Source organism: Trachurus japonicus, chromosome 20, assembly GCF_045865225.1.
Source record: "Trachurus japonicus isolate A0001 chromosome 20, Traja_1.0".
NCBI classification, from domain to species: Eukaryota; Metazoa; Chordata; class Actinopteri; order Carangiformes; family Carangidae; genus Trachurus; species Trachurus japonicus.
Genome location: NC_140926.1, coordinates 11,469,275 through 11,485,863, shown reverse-complemented (window position 1 = coordinate 11,485,863; position 16,589 = coordinate 11,469,275). Strand labels below are relative to the sequence as shown.

The 16,589-nt window shown below is 43.0% G+C and overlaps 1 protein-coding gene across 8 annotated transcripts in view; it reads left to right on the top strand.

Annotated features, from left to right (window-relative positions):
• mllt10 (MLLT10 histone lysine methyltransferase DOT1L cofactor) overlaps positions 1-16,352 on the top strand; it is a 43,400-nt gene extending 27,048 nt beyond the window's left edge. For 3 of the 8 annotated variants that reach the window (XM_085763881.1, XM_085763878.1, XM_085763877.1), the window contains 10 exons: positions 1,853-2,013; positions 5,684-5,801; positions 9,092-9,170; positions 10,430-10,626; positions 11,681-11,830; positions 12,391-12,446; positions 13,345-13,664; positions 14,156-14,179; positions 14,466-14,556; positions 14,915-16,352. In XM_085763881.1, the coding sequence (XP_085620007.1) occupies positions 1,853-2,013; positions 5,684-5,801; positions 9,092-9,170; positions 10,430-10,626; positions 11,681-11,830; positions 12,391-12,446; positions 13,345-13,664; positions 14,156-14,179; positions 14,466-14,556; positions 14,915-15,199 (1,481 nt within the window). In that variant the 3' untranslated portion in view covers positions 15,200-16,352. The remainder of the gene's footprint in view (positions 1-1,852; positions 2,014-5,683; positions 5,802-9,091; positions 9,171-10,429; positions 10,627-11,680; positions 11,831-12,390; positions 12,447-13,344; positions 13,665-14,155; positions 14,180-14,465; positions 14,557-14,914) is intronic. The other 5 variants (XM_085763885.1, XM_085763884.1, XM_085763880.1 and 2 more) reach the window with 2 other exon arrangements.
• Positions 16,353-16,589: the final 237 nt, after the last annotated feature.

The following is a 16,589-nucleotide window of genomic DNA, read 5'->3' as shown; positions in this document are numbered from 1 at the left end:
AGTTTATTTAATTTCTTTTAAAAACTTTTATTAGTACAAGGTTTTTTTAATTTGTTTTTTTTACAACCTATGCCAAAACATCTCATCTTGCTTTTCACTGACAACTGGACAATTACCTCATGTGAAGGTTGGAGGTTTGATGGTTCACTCAAAAAATACAATACATTTAAATTTTACAAATTAGAAATTACAACCAGTTTACACATTTCTTTCTAAATAGCATTCATATGTTTCGCTTCCACTTTTATTTCCTGCACACACACACACACACACACACACACACCAGCGCACAGACACACATTGACTTTGATTCTTCATGAAATACAGTATGAAGTCTAATATTAAAATTAAAAAATTAAAAAAACACATAACCCTCCGTAAACTACCATTAGATTTCCACACACATAGCTTAATAACAAATTGCATTCAGTTTTGGCACATTTTAATTAATCTCTGTAATATCATACTGAAAAAGTGAATTGTAATGAACCTGTAGTGTTCTTTTTTTACTTGCACCATGTTTGCAGCACTCCTCTGCAGCTTCAGCTTTAGTTTCATCAGTAGCAGGAGCTGATAAACTGTTGGTTTGGCCTCTAAACCAGTTGCTGGAAATCCAGCAGGAGCACATGCCCTCTGAGCCTCAGCAGCGCTGCTTTGGGTATCAATTTTTCTAGTGCATATTACAAAACGTTATAAATAGTATGTAGGCCCATGTAGTGTTCGTATCTCTCTCTGCCTCTCTCCCTCCCTCCACCCCTCCCCTCCTGGCACAAAGATCTCTTGTTCCCCCAGTGAATGTGTGCTGCCCTGAGCCATTCAGGCTTTTGTGGGGCTGAGGGGCCCTCTCCCCCCCCCCCACCCTCCTTCTCCTCCTCTGCAGGGGTCAAAGGGGGGCAGGGGCAGGGCTTATCCCTGGTTAGTGGGCGAGCAAAGGGGTGTGCGAGGGGAGGGAGGGGGGAGAGATGGAGAGAGAGCGTCAGACAGACAGAGCAGAGAGATAAGAGCACAGTGCATGCATATGGGTGTGTGTGAAAGTAGAGCAATATGTTTGTGTGGGTGATTTTTAAAATTGGCTCGTACAGTGTAATGTAATATTCATAATTTTTTAATGCTGAATAAAATTGCATGTATTATCTGTGTACGGTCAAAGAATGCAAATAATTCATACGGAGGGAGGCGATGTGCAGATTGATTTTCCTCCTCTCTTCTATCCCGGTTTATAAGAGCTTAATGTGAGCGATTTGTGTCAGCTGATTTGTGCCACTTTGAGTCGCCATTAATTGGCCATTAAATTTGTAAAAGTCAGCTCTTCATCTTGTTTAAAAGCCAACGCCTTAATAATCTTTATAAATGGGTCTTGGTGTAAATGCAGCAATGTGCCGAAGATATTCTATTGCAGCGGATACGAAATCATTTAATGATAGGTTTCCATTATCCAAGGGAAATGTGTTAACTGGTGTTTTTATTTGAGATGGGCCTTACATGAAGGAAGAACGAATGCTGACAGATGCTTCATTTTACAACTAATGCATGTAATAAACACCAAAGGCTCATGGGAAGAGTCCCAAGGAAACAAGAGGAGTCTTGAAGCTGCTACAGACTCAGAGTTTTCAACTTGTCATAGAAGGAAAAGCACAGATGTTCAGCAACATTAACTATGTTCTCAGCGAGCCGTGACAAATACACTGAAACAGCTGAATGAAATTTAGCCTTTGTTGGTTTTATTATTTACTCATCATGTGTTTTTTACTGTCACCATCAGCGGCGCTCTGCTGACGTCACCGTTTGATCGTGTTATGTAAAACGCAGTAAAGATTATAAACGTCATCTCTCTCTCTTTATTTCTCCGCAGGTGTTTTCTCCGGTGCCGATGGGTCATCGTCGGCGACGGGAGCTGTCGCCGTGGGCGGGGCCAGCTCTGAGTTGTCACAGCAACAGCAGCCCACACCTTCCCTAGCGCCTCCCTCTCCATTCACCGCCACGGCACCGCTAACGAGCACAGCCTCCACGCACGTGAGTTCAAACACACACAGTATTAAAATGTGAGCTCAATAAACACACACACACACTCTACCTTTCTTTTCACACAGAAACACACACATCTATCGCTTGTTGGAGCTACAGTGCAGAATGATACACTGTGGGAACACGAATAAACCAAAGTACACTAATTAAAAGTCTTCCGCATCGAATCTCTCAGCGCTATTACTAATCCACCGCATGTTAATTATGTGTGAAATGTGTGTGTGTGGTGATGTTGTGTAGATTGTGTTATTTTATAGCTGATCGTCGGGTCGCTCTGGTTGATTCAGGGCGCAGAGATGAGTCCTTTTTTTTTTGTGTGTCTGAAAATTTCATTGAACCATCTGCGACTCTCCGGCCTAATTCAATAACCACTGACCTTAGTGAGCGAGGTCTGGGCTATAAAGTTAAGTGATGCATTTTTATTACTGCAAATGTACAGGAATGTGGAGCGAAAGAGAGAATGACACACATTTTCCTTCAGATGGAAGTAGAAATTCAGATTCCCATATAATAATAAAACCCTTGGGGGAAAAAAAAAACCCCACCTGGACGATGTGATGTTGTAACACACACTCACTATTACGATTTCCATTATTTCCATTAATGTGGAGAACATTGAGAAAAAACACTTATGGGCAAAGCTGTAAAAAAAAAAAAAATCAGTATATTATGTCAGAAAGTGGGTCCATAATCCAGCCTGCGTCTTGTAGGAAAATCCTGTCAGCAACAGTTTAACAGGTTTACCCAGCTCAAAATTAATTATTGTCATTTTCAGACCCAAGACTGGAAACTTTATGTAGTTTTTTTTTTTTTTTTGTAGCACTGGTTTAGATAAATTTACATTAAAAACTAAGGGGTATAAACTATAATGTGATTTAGCACTGCCCCCGCCTCTGAAAAAGAAAAAAGAAAAAACTCAACTCCAATCACTGACCCCAGTGTCTGTCCCTCCAAAAACCTCCCCCAAGACAACGCAGTGTCCACCAAACTCAATTTTTCTCCCGTGTCCACTTACCACCTCTCTTTCTTTCTCTCTCTCTCTCTCACACACACACACACACACACACACTTTTTCTCACCCTCGACCTTCCTTCTCTCTGTCCCCATCCATTTCTCTTTTTCTCCCTCTGTTGTCCTGTGATGTAATGACATCTGACAAGCACCACAGTAGGGATGGAGGGATAGATGGAGGGTAGGAGGGGTCGGGGTTAGTGTGTGTGTGTGTGCGCGCGCTTGTGTGTGTGTCGGTGTGTCACTGTGTAGAGGAGGGGGGGGGGGGATTCGCTGGCTTGGCCTTCATCTTCCCAATTCCTCTGTTCAACGCATATTATGGGGGACGGAGACTCGGGGAGGCACAGGATATCATGCCTGTTTGTAGCATGTATAGAGCAGCTGCTTGGGCTGTGGATGTTTGTGTTTTTACGCGTGTGTGTGTGTGTAAGAGAGAGAGAGAGAGACAGAAAGAAGGAGTGAGAGTCATTTAAGTGAAGAGGTTTTATTCCACCCCTTGATTTTGTTGCAACAGATTGTTAAACAAGTGTGTTAGTTTGTACAGTGCGATTCACGCCTCTGGGCATCTGGGACACACACACTCTGAATCAAGTCTGCAGAAATTACGCAACAATAGAGGGATGCCAACAACAAGCTTCCCTCAGCGTGTGTGTGTGTGTGTGAGTGACAGAGACCATTTGCTATTTTCAGTCAGCTAGCAGACTCTCAGCCTACTGTTATTGGCTATCAGCCCAGGACAGAGAAAAGGGAGTCCGAGAGAGACTTTGAATGAAAAATGAATGTAAATGAAAAATGAATGTTGATGGGAAAGGGGGCTGGATTATGGCACTGAGGGAGGGAGGGGGGAGGAAAAGGGGGAGGAGGAGGAGGAGGAGGGGGAGGAGAAATCTGAAGTCATTTCAGCGAGAGAGAGAAAAATGGTCCGAGGGAACAGGTCCTTTTCTTTGCATTTAACAGGGATGGGAATTTCCAGGATGTTTTCCAGCTTTTATTATTTTAGACATACCACATCCATGCATTCGTAATAGGAGAATATGACTTTTTTTTATTTTTTCCCTACACACCCTAATGTCGGGATAGGAATGACTCCCAGAGAAAGAGGATAAAACAGACCAGGATCTGTGTTTGCTCACAGGAGCTGTTGAATATTTTTGGTTTTGGAGGGAATTGTTTTTTTTTGTTTTTTTTAGAACATTTTTCTGTTCATTGTCATAAAAAAATGTTTGTCACTTTGTTCAGAATTTCTCAAAATGTCCACTATAAATAAACTCTTTCACTCATCCAAATAACAATTCATTATAAAGTATTTCAGTATAAGGGGGCGACTTTTTCTTCTGTTAATTGTAAAAATAAATGTTTCTCCATGGCCAGAAATTAGAACTCCTGAAGCTCTCAGATATATTTTGGAAAAACAACTTCCAGTAACCTCACTGAGTTTTCTATGGAGTCGCATGGTTTGAAAAAACAAAACCAGTCAGCCATTTTGTACACCTGATTCCCCCGCTGATGCTCCACCCTCACACCCCACCCTCCACTCCACGGTCCTTATTTGGGAAATGCCTTAATTGGATTAAACTCTATGCATCAGAAACACTTTGTCAGCATGTCAGCGTACTGTCGGGGAGCCGAGGCTCTCTGAGCCCTGTGTGTGTGTGTGTGTACGTGTGTGTGTGTGTGTGTGTGTGTGAGAGAGAGGGAGAGTGTGAGTGTGTGCAACAGAATAATGAGCTGTGGATTCGTAATGTACCATTATTTTTTGGTGCATAAATTGATGCTGTTGTCTAATTCTCATTCAGATATAGATACATATATTTACAAATCTAAATAAGATTCACTGGCATTAAATCATTTGTAGATGCTGTGTGACGAAGAGGAAAGAGGAGTTCAGAGAATTTAAATTCCAAACCAGATTGTTCAGATGATTTTCAGCTCTGGATTCATGCTCATTAAACGTATAATAATATGCAAGGCAGTCTTGTAGGGAAATGTAATCCATGTGGAGTGAACACGTTCAGCTGATTGGTATGAAATAACCACCAGAGAAACACCATGTGACTTTAATCTGCTGCCAAACTAAAACTCCTGCTCATATGTAGGTGACGTTGCTTTACTGCCTGAATTTAGAGAAAATAAACTTGTAGTGTTAAAACAATTGGCATAAAATTGAAAGACAATCAATTCATCAATACATTTATCAAGCAAATACCTGTCAAGCCTCTTAAGAGAGGGAGTTGTTATTTTCTTTAACACTGGTTCTTTTACTGTAACTTCAGTTAATTTGTGTGACAGCAAGACGAGCTCTTGAAAAATGATAACATGCATTTTCATAGTTTTGACAAGTTTTATCACTCGTCTGTTAATTAATAAATAATAAAAGTCAAATTAATTGTTGAAATAATAATTCAAGGAACTTTTAAAAATCTTTTTTATATTTTTACTTTAATGAATTACACTGACATAATGAATTGATATTTCCATAATTTTTCCACCTGAGACTTCTCTTCATATTAACTTGAATAAGATTTAAAAAGCTTCCTGACAGCCAGGCTGTGGAGAAACGGACGGTGTAATTTTATTGCAGTAGGACTCTCTCCTCCGTCGTTTCCTCGTGGCTCATATTTGTCTCTTTGTGTCCCTCTGTCCTCAGGTGAGCGGTCTGCCGGGGTCCGTCTTCAACCTCGCCCCCTCCCACATGTTCGGCAACAGGCTGAACCCCAACTCGGCCATGGCGGCGCTCATCGCCCAGTCCGAGGCCTCACCAGCAGGTATGCAAACGTTTGCAAGTGTCTACGTGCTTGTGACAAAAGTATGCATGTGTGTCTGAGAGAAGGAGAGGGAGATAATGGATAGGTCACGCCCCCTCTGCCCCTCAGAGGGGTCAAGGGTCAGCTCTCGTGATATTTTCAAGCTCCTCCCACTCAGCTCCAGTTACATGCCTCGATTACTGCCCCTCTCCCACTCTTTCTCTCTGTCACACGTATAAAAACAAACACAGGACACTGGCTCTCCCGTGTGTGGGTTTCATGGAGAACACTCACTCACCAATAAAGTTGTTGTTGCCAGTGTGAGAGAAAGAGGAGGATTTGTCCACGTGGTGGACTGCGCCGTCAAGAACCGATCTGTTGTCTGTGTGGTGCTGCAGCGCTGCTGAGGGAGTGAGAGGTGGCTTCAGTAATCAGAGTAGCCACTTCCTGATGTAAGACATCTGGTTGAACGGAGAGAACAGGAGAGAGAGTAAAGAGGAGGAGGAGGAGGAGGAGGAAGGTAGTTCCTGCTGCCGGTCAGCAGTCATCAGAGCCAGATCCACTCTGACCCAGAGGTCAACTCACTAATCAGGCTGAATGACAGGGGGGCAGAGTGTGTGTGCACGTGTGTGTGTGTGTGTGTGTGTGTGTGTGTGTGTGTGTGTGTGTGTGTATGTGTATGTATATGTGTGTGTGTGTGTGTGTGTGTGTGTGTGTGTGTGTGTGTGTGTGTGTCGCATATTAGAACTTTAGATTAGATAAATATAAAATTTAATCTACCGAGAAATGCACACACTGATCACTCATTTGACATTAGATTGTTTAATAATTGATTTATTACTGAGTAATTTACCAAGTACAAATTCCACATTTGCTGATTTCAGAATCACAAAATGAAGAAAATGAGGATTGTCTCCTTTTTAAAAAATATACAGTATATAATTGTGTGTTGAGAAATTTAAATATATACTTTATTTAATAACTTAGTTAGTTAATTAGTAAAATGCCAGAAAACATGAAAACTGGCCGAAAATCACTTCTCAGAGCCTATAGTCAAATCTAATGGTGTCTTTATAATAATTATTTTTGTCCCACCAGTTGAAAACGCAAAAATACAGAACAATACATTGACAGGAAATAGAAGAAATTTTATACATTTGAGAAACTAAAATCAGGAAATATTTGGGTAAAATAGGTTATTAATTGAAGTCGTTGCAGATTAATCTTTCATAGATTGACTACAAATTAAACAACTCATGAACTAAACTAATTGTTTAACTTCCAATCGCTAAAACAATCTTAATGTCGCCCTAGTTAACGTAGACGAGCTGTGATGTCGCACGGTCACATACAACACGTGTGCAGAGCGACACAAGCGTGAAGTCCTGTTTGTGAAGCAGTGAGGGGTCATGTGAGCTCAAACATGCAAGGTGTGCATGTGTTTGTATGCATGCAGCCAGTTTACTTTGGCAGGGATTTCTCTTTGCTTTTGAGTGTCTGGAGGGAGTTGCCAGGACGGAGAGCGCCGCGAGAGCAAAAAGGACTTGAAAAAGGAGGCAAGCGAGGGACTAGAGTGGTGACCTGGTGGGGGTAAAAGCTGGGATTGACTGTCTTAAGTAGAGGGGAGTTTGTGTGAGTGTGTAAATGCAAAAGTGTGCATTTGCGTGTGTGTGCATGTGTGATTCATTACTCCCACTGAGGAAAATGAAAAGAAGCGTCTGGCCACGTGCCCAGAGGGAGGAGATAGAGAAGGTGGAGAGAAAGAGAGGGAGAGAGAGAGAGAGAAGTGCACATGCAGTCTGAATGAAGGCTCGTATGTGAAAGAGATACAAAGGAACAGAGAGAGAGAGTTGTGTAGGTTGTAGAGCCACAAGTATTACAGTGCGTCCACACTGCACTACACAGTCTGGTCTTGGTTCTCCGTCCGTCCACAGTCAGAAATCCCCTCCCAGGTGGACAGATCTAGAAACAGAGTAGACGAGCACAACAGAGCTTCTGGAAAACAATGTGCTGCAAGTGTAGTCGGAGCTGTAATGTTAGACAATGTGTTTTTGCTTTTTTGTTGTTGTTGTTGTTTGAGACCTGCGCTCTCACACTGCTGTACGCGCAAAAAAAGTCATAATTGCAAAGTCATCCATTATTTCAAAAAAATCTATACTACCGTATTTGTTCGCATACAGATAAGTTTTCATCATGTTATTTCATAAAGTTATATAAAGTGGAATAATCCAAATAGTTAGACTTAGTCTGGATTTGGCAACAGAGACAGATTGTATATGGATTATTGTCCAATTCTCGTACCGCACAATCTTCTCCTGTGTGTTTTAATTCAGTACAGATGAATACAGGTGTGGTTAAGCGCTGTGTAAATTGATTAAATCATACCACACCGCAAATGTTCAGTAGTGATTTGATTGACATCTCAGTACAACAGTGCAGGGGAGCGCTGTTCACTTTTATGAGCCGCAATCAAAGGACTTATTTTCTGCTCGATCTGTTGTTTGACAGCAGAAACTGAAAAATACGATAATGAGGAAAAACTAAACTCTGACTTCAACTGCATTAAATATTGTAGTAAATGTTAGTGCGAGATGATGAATTGTGCTTTCATTGTCGTCACTGTTTGGTTTACATATAAACCACAGTGCGCTCGCTTTGAGCTTAATAGTGAAGTGTTCTGGACAAGTGACAGCTGCTGCCCCGTCTGTAACAACGGTACCTGAAGGCAACATCAGCAGCAGAGGGAGGAGGACGGAGGACAAGACGGACTGTGATCTCTGTCTCTGCTCTTCATTCTGCTCCAATTTGTGTTTTTGTATCAGGAATTTTTTTATTTTTTGTTTTGTTTATTGAATAATTATTTAGTTTATTTATATCTTGCATTAGTTTCCATGGAGACATTACTGAGTTTATACACAGAGACTCTGCTGCTATAAACATTGTTGCTGCCTTTGTGTTCTAAATTGTATTCTTTTTTAAATAAAATAAAGAACCAATATCTCTATCAATACAGAACCAGATAAGTTGTTATGTAAGGTTAATAAAATTATATACAATATGTCTCACCGCTGCAACAAACTTAAGGACACCTATGTTGGACTTTCATTCATCCAACCATTCAACCTCGGCTCACATTATGAACTCGTACCATTGTATCGCTGTCATTGTAATATTGAACAGTGATATCAAACATAAAGTGATCTTGATGTGGATATGTGTTGCGTTCAGTGTTTTCAGTTTAAACCCGCTCAGTGTAGATGTGGTCTTAGATGTCCAATTGATTGTGTGTGTGTTTGTGTGTGCGTGTGCAGATCAGGAGGTGGGAGACGGCAGTAGCAGCGTCGGAGCTCAGGGCTTCTCCATAAGAGCTTCTCCCAAGACCACCCCGCGGTGAGTATATACTCTCTCTCACATACACACATACACAGATCCCCCTCCTGCCCCCCACCACAAATCCCTCCCCATTTTTACATTCCTCTCTGCCCCCCCTCCGTCACCCATCCCCCCTCTCTGCTTTTCCCTTCGCTGGCCCATCGTCTCCTCTCCTCACACACACACATGCACGCACTCTCCCTTTCGCTTTTACCCCTACAGGCAATTCTCGCTCTCTCAGCCAACGATAACTTGTGTTTTTGAAGGTGGTAACCATCCTTCAACTCCAGTTAGATTTTTTTTTCTCCCTCTTGCATTAATCACACATGGAAGGACAGTCTAGCGATTTTCTGCATCGTCTCCATTTGGGAATATTTGCATGGATCTTTCAGGATGCGAATATTGATGATACAGATGCATTTTTGTTTGTTTCTACTACTTTGTGGGATGGATAATTTTACCTGATGAGGTTGGTGACATGTTTTTAAATCGTAATTTCTGCACCTGTATCATCTCATGTTTTGCTTTTTGGACAAATAACTCATGTGTGATTTAATTTCAAAAGAGAAAATTGTAATATTGAATATGATGATGGAGAAAAACATTGATTGTCTCTTCAGGCAGAGAATTTAACATATTTTAATGACTGCATGTTAATTTAGTGAATTGATCAGATATATTTTTGTTTGGGGTTTTTTTTTTTTTTTTTGGTTTGTTTTTTCATTTTGTTGACAAAAATGAACAATAGATTGATATTCATGAGATTGTATTTACAATTTATTGATTCAAAAGTATAACAAATTAATTTTTTTTTTTTTACTTTTCCCTCACGTTACACACCCTTCTTTCCGTCCTGTCTCTCCTCTCCTGCTGTCCCTCGTTTCCCCTCTTTCACACTCAACAGATTGTCTCAGCGCACACACCGAGATTTATCGCACCAAGACAGTCCACTTCCCTTTTTCTGTCTCTCCCACTTGCATGTCTTCTTTCTTCCTCTCTCGCTCTTCAAGTCTCTCTCTCTCTCCCTCTCCTTCTCGCTCACACACACACACACACACACACATACACACACACTCACACACACACAGACAGAAAGCCTGGCCCCTTTTCATTAAAGACCACTGTAACAACAAATTGATGTAGTTTTATAGCCGGCAGTGTCTATGTTTGTCTGACGTTTATGTTGGGTCGTTAATCACCCTATTGACCTCTCTATCTTTCCTTTTTTATCCATGCTGTCTCTCCCTCTCTCTCTCTCTCTCTCTTACTCCATTCAGTTCTCCCATTGGTGGCCTGCAGATCCGCTATGACTCCTTGGGGTCGTTGCCGGGGCCAGGTCTGGGGTTGCTAGGGGCGGGGGCAAGCGGCGGTGGGGAGACGATGCCCCCGATGGCCACCAGCATAGAGCAGCTCCTGGAGAGGCAGTGGAACGAAGGGCAGAGCTTCCTGCTGCAGCAGGGAGCGCAGGGCGACGGTGAGACGACACACACGCTCTGCAACACACACACAGACACAACGAGATGCACACACACACACACACACACAGGGCTGGGGTTCATTTGACAAGTTTCGACTGTAGTGTGGTCACACTACCTGACTCTGGTATCAGATGCCTCAACAGAAGTATTTGGATACCTTACTTGGAGAAATGTTGTTTTATATTATTATTTTTCAATTCCTGGGCCAAATATTTCTGAATAAATATCAGTTTCCTGTTCATGTGATTCATCTTTATAGAGTTACTGCTTCCTCTTTTCTCATATGTTGTTAAAAGAACAATAGAAAAGACAAGCACTTTCTTTTTCTGTCCGTGACACTCACATGTAATATCTTAAACATTTATTTGAATAATTTGAATAACTCAACCCAAAAAGGCAAATATTTTTAAATATTTAAAAATGTTCGCATGTTGTCCGCCACTGTTGTTTCTGTCCGTCATCTGCCTGATCCCCTCAGGGATCAACAGTTGCAGCCAAGTTGTCAGAAAAGGTCGTCCTTCACGTTGACGAGTCAGGTTTAAGTTCCTGTGTCGGCGGATCCTCCCTCTGACTGAGTTGTCCTTGAGCGCTGCGCTGAGTCTGTGCAGACATCAGGGTCACTGCTCTGTAGCTGACCTTGACCTCTGACCTCCCTGCAGAGTATATCTGTCCAATCAGTCACTGGGTGTTTGAGCAGAGCTGTGTGAAGGCTGAGCAGAGCTGCGTGGTTTTGCCCTGAAGGAAGGATTGGCCTTTTAAGAAAGTCAGAACGTTGGTATTCCAGCTTGTGAAAAGATCACTGCAGTGCTGCTCCCACAAGTACAACACATTGCATGATGATGTAGTAAACTGTTTCAGACCGAGGAAGAATAACTCTTACATTTTCATTTGTGTAAATTTGAGCTTTTCTCTCGTGCACCACTGGTGAATCATACATTGAAAACTAGACTGATTACAAAACATTTCATACAGGAAGCTAAAACTGTGGATACTAAAAAAATGCTCTGATCTGTCAGTTTTCTTATTCTTATCTCTCTCTCTTTCTTTCAGTGGTGGGGATGTTGAAGTCTCTCCACCAGCTGCAGGAGGAGAACAGGAAGTTGGAGGAGCAGATTAAAACTCTGACCATGAAGAAAGAGAGACTGCAGCTCCTCAGTGCTCAGCTCTCAGTGCCTTTCACCCCCACCACCGCCTCCTCTGGTACGTGCACGCACAAACAAACAAAGAGCAGAGAGTGGTGAGACAGGTTGCAGTTGTGGCGAGTTGTTTATTTGGGAAAAGCACAAATAGGTTGCTAAAGTGAGATTGTGTAGAAAAACTATTATGATGATGAACACATGTGTTCTTCAACTTGGTCCTGCTTCACCGCAAACCTCAAGCACCAACAGGATCTGTACCAAAACAAAAACACATAGAGCTGAAGTAACTAGTCTAGGTTGACTATGAGGACTGATGAGTCATTACCATTAGAGGTAAATGGCTGTTTTCTGCTTCTCAGATGTGTTTTTGTTTTTTTAATTAATATTTTACAAAAACAAGGCATTTGAAGACACAACAGGATTTATGGCTTTGCTTTTTTCTGACACTGACTAGACTGAGCAATTACTGATAGACTGGAAAAAATAAGCAGCATACAAAAACACTGAAATTAAAAATAATCATTACTTTTGCAGTCTTGATGCGGACATAGACAGAAAATGACCTAGTTAACACACGGACATTGCACGAACATTGAAATCTCAGTTGTATTTGTGTTGCAGATGTGAAAGGGTCCCACCTTGGAGCCAGTGACTCTTCTTTAGCTGTCGCAGCTCAGGTAAAGACAAACACAACATGTGATGGTGTCTGTTTGAACCTCATCACACACAAGACAGTACACTCATTCATTAAAGTGTGAATATATACTTGTATAAGCCTTTGTCATACTGACTTTACATCTTATTATTGGTGAACTACAATAATCAGTGTGTTGTTAAAGGGATAGTTCAACATTTTGGCAAATTGGCCCATTGCCATAATCCCTATAGTTTTAGGAGTAGGTTTGTTACCTTTAATTGTCGGTGCAAGCTATTTTTAGAACGGCGGAGCAGAGCTGAGAGCTGCTCAGAGCTACGCTATGGAGGCTAATGGGATTTCTTGGTTTCCCTCATCAAACTCACCAAATACACAATCCAACAACTCCAAAACGCTCTGGTGGACAAGTTGTGACCTGCACCACACTATGAGATAATAACACAACGTTACCAGACAGAGTTGTTTTCGAGGTAAATGCAGGGACTTCTTGATGAAAAACTGTCCCAGACGGGGAACACGCATCAGCGGTTTTGCATGAATTTACCTCTAAAACAACTCTGTCTCGTAACATCCTGTTATTATCTCAAACCCTGGTGAATGTGCAGGTCACAACTTGTCCACCAGAGCGTTTTGGAGTTGTTGGATTGTGTAGTTGATGAGTTTGATGAGGGAAACCAAGAAATCCCATTAGTCTCTGTAGCGTAGCTCTGGGCAGCTCGCGGCTCTGCTCCGCCGTTCTAAAAATAGCTTGCACCGACAATTACGAACAAACCTACTCCTAAAATTCAAGGGATTATGGCAATGGGCTAATTTGCCAAAATGTTGAACTATCCCTTTAAGATGAATTACATAAAAAGTTTAAAGTAGATCACGGAGGGAAGACTCACCGTTAATGTATTTTATCTCTCCGTGTCTCTCAGGACAGTACGTCATGTGGCGGCCACAGCAGTAGCGGCTCCACCTCCTCTCTCTCCACCCCCCCCTCCGTCTCTCAGAGCCCCCCCCAGCCGCAGCTCAACGGCGTCGCCACAGTGGGGGCGGTGGCGGCGGCGGGGGTGGCCGGGCTGGGCGGCGTGGCGGGGCTGATGGGCGCGCTCGGTGCAGGCAACGCGCTGGGCATGGGGGGAATCGTCGGAGCGCTCAACGGCGTCATCCAGACACCGGGCGGCGGCGGCGGCGGCGGCGCTCACACTCACACTACGGGAGCAGCCACCGGCGTCACGATGCCCGTCAACAACAGGTACATCCTCATCCTGCAGCATGTCGGCGTCCTTGTCGTAATAACGCAACACATCCAGGCAGAAATACAGAAAACACCTGAATCAATTCATAATGTCAGAGAACGTATTCGTCCGGCAGCTTCATTGAACGTTTTTATTTTTTATTTAACCTTTATTTAACCAGGAATAATCCCACTGAGATTCAGAATCTCTTTTGCAAGGGGGTCCTGGCCAAGAGAGCAGCACAGTAGGTCCACATAAAGTACACACTTACATACATAAAGACAGCTAAAACAGTTTGGCAAATCACACCATTACAGTATAATCACCAGCTGCGTTCGGTGAGAGAACATGTGCATGCAGTAGTCAAATAGTCCTTGATCCTAGCTTTAAAATCTTCCATACTTGGGAGATAATCCAATTTAAGATGACTCTGTAATGAACGTATGAATGTGAACTTTATCGGCTCCTCTCCTCTCCTGTTTCCTTTTGCTTGCGTGATGGATTCTAGCAGCTCAGCAACTAGTAAAACCAGGTGAGACGTTAGTCGGTTGAACTTCACCATCACCACCACTTGTAGCTCCATTTTCCTTCCTTCATGTCTGTCTGAGGGAGTCTGGAGAGAAGTGCTGTTATTATTCTGTTTTGGAAAGTGAAGTTTGCGTGGTGTTATTAGCAGAGTCATGATTTGTTGTATTTGTTTCTGTCAGTAAGTCTCTAATGTGTTGGCAGCAATGTTACAGTATTAAATTGTCGGATGGAGTTGCGGACGGTGTTTATTATGTTTGTCTGACTGTGAGTTGTTTTGTTTTTTGTCTCAGCGCTGCGCGACACGGCCTCCTGTCTGAGCAGCACAGGCTCCTCCTCCAGCAGCATCAGCTCCAGCAGCTGCTGGCCTCACACCCTTCAGCGGTAAGACACACACACACACACACACACACTGAGGGAAACTGCCATCACCACTGTCACACACAGTTAAACACACACAAAGACATCAAGCTACAATTTTCCTTTGGACAATGGCCTAAATCACCAAGCTTAATAATTCTTTTTTCCCCTTCTCCTCGTCTTCTCCCCACTTTTCTCTTCTCTCCCTCATTGTTGTCCTTCGTAACACTCTGTCACTTCTTCACCACTCCATCTCTTCTTTTCCATTTCTCTTTTCCCCCTCTTCTCCTGCATTTGTCTTCTACTCCCTTCTCTTTCCCCCCTCCTTATCCATCTTTCTTCGCTCCCCACCCCTCCTCACCCTCCTCTCCCCCCCGTACAGGAGCAGCAGCAGGTGTTGCTCTACCAACTGATGCAGCAGCAGCAGGACCTCCAGCAGCTGCAGTCCCTCTCCTCTTCTGCGCAGATTCCCTCCATCCCGCTCTCCTCCGCTCAGCTGCCCATCAACAACCTGCTGCCCGGCGCCCAGAGCCAGGGCCAAGGCGCCATCACCGCCAACCCCTTCCTGGCGCTGCAGCACGCACACGCTGACACGCACGGCTCGGGGGCGCAGAAGCCACGGCTCGCTGAGAAGGCCGTGGGCGTAGCGGGGCAGGAGAAGACATGACGGCAGATGTTCTTTTGGTTTTTTTTTTGGTTGTTGGGTTTTTTTGTTTTTTTTTAATAAATATGCAGAGATTTCGGGAGATCAGCCTGTTGGTCAACTTTGTTGTTCAGTGATGAGAACAATGGCAGCAGAAATATCTGTGTCCTGGTAGATAGATAGTTCCTTCTGATGGTCTGTGCGAACTCAGTAGCACACACTGTGGAGACTGAGGACTGAAGACAAAAGTAGGAACTTCATCAAACCTTTTGTCTTTACTCTAGTTGATCTAGTCAGGTTTATTTTTTGCAACTTTTTTCAGGTTACAGTTTTTTACACAACATTTTTGTGTAAGTTTTTACTATTTATTTCCATCCAAGTTTAGTTTTCTTACTTTTTTTTTTAGCTTTAGTGCTGCTTCAGGTTCTGATTTTGTAACTGCTGAAATAATGATTTTCATTTGATAAGACTGGTAGTAACTTTGTGTACGTTAGTGTTGGTATGTAGCACCAGAGCACATGGTGCGTCCGTTCTCTTCTCTCAACAGGTGAGTTGTCTAACAGATCAGCTTCGCGGAAACTTCACTTAGTTTTTCTCTCAGTGTTTGCTTAATCTCATCTTCCTGCTAAGTCCCTTTTCTTGGTACCGTCGCATCTCCGTTTATCTCCCCCGTCTTTTTTTGTCTCCACGCATCTCTCTTTGCTTCTCCTCCGCTCACATCCATCTCCGCCTGGTCTCTCTGCTGTTTCACTCTCTCAGGGGCCTCAGCTAATCAGAATTGTGCACTCAGCACACAAGCTAGCACACACAGAACTACAAACATAAAAAAAAGAAAAAGAGTATAAATACATTAATATTTAAAAATAAAAAATAAAAAAATAAAAACTACAATTCCCTACCACAAGACTTAACAGTAGCAGATGTATGTTTGACATCTGTCTCGCAGCGGTCCCGAGGGGAATATTGGGTGAGAGAGGCTTGTGAAAATGTCCCACATGTTCTCGCTGTTGCCTCTCTCCCTGTGTCTCTTTCACTCCTTTTGTGTAGATCCATTAATGTCAGTGAGCCAAGCCTCGTACGGTCACCGCAGAAGCCTTGCTTTTCACTGTCTCTTCTCTGGGCCAGAAACAGGGGGCTCACTCAGGGAAGTGAAATGTAAAACGTGGAAGGAGAAGAAGATGACGAAGATGAAGAAAAGAAAACGGCAAGTTGAATGTTCAGAGGGATGTATTAATCCACACAGCACAGCCTCACAAAGAGAAATTATGCAGTTGGTTGTCAGCGCGTGGAAGTGGTTACATTTCATCTTCCTGATTGAGCCCCCTGCTGCACCTACCTCTCAAGCAGGACCAGCCTATCAGGACCTAAAAGGCCGACGTCACCGCATCGGCCACTTTAAAAACCCACAACAAGT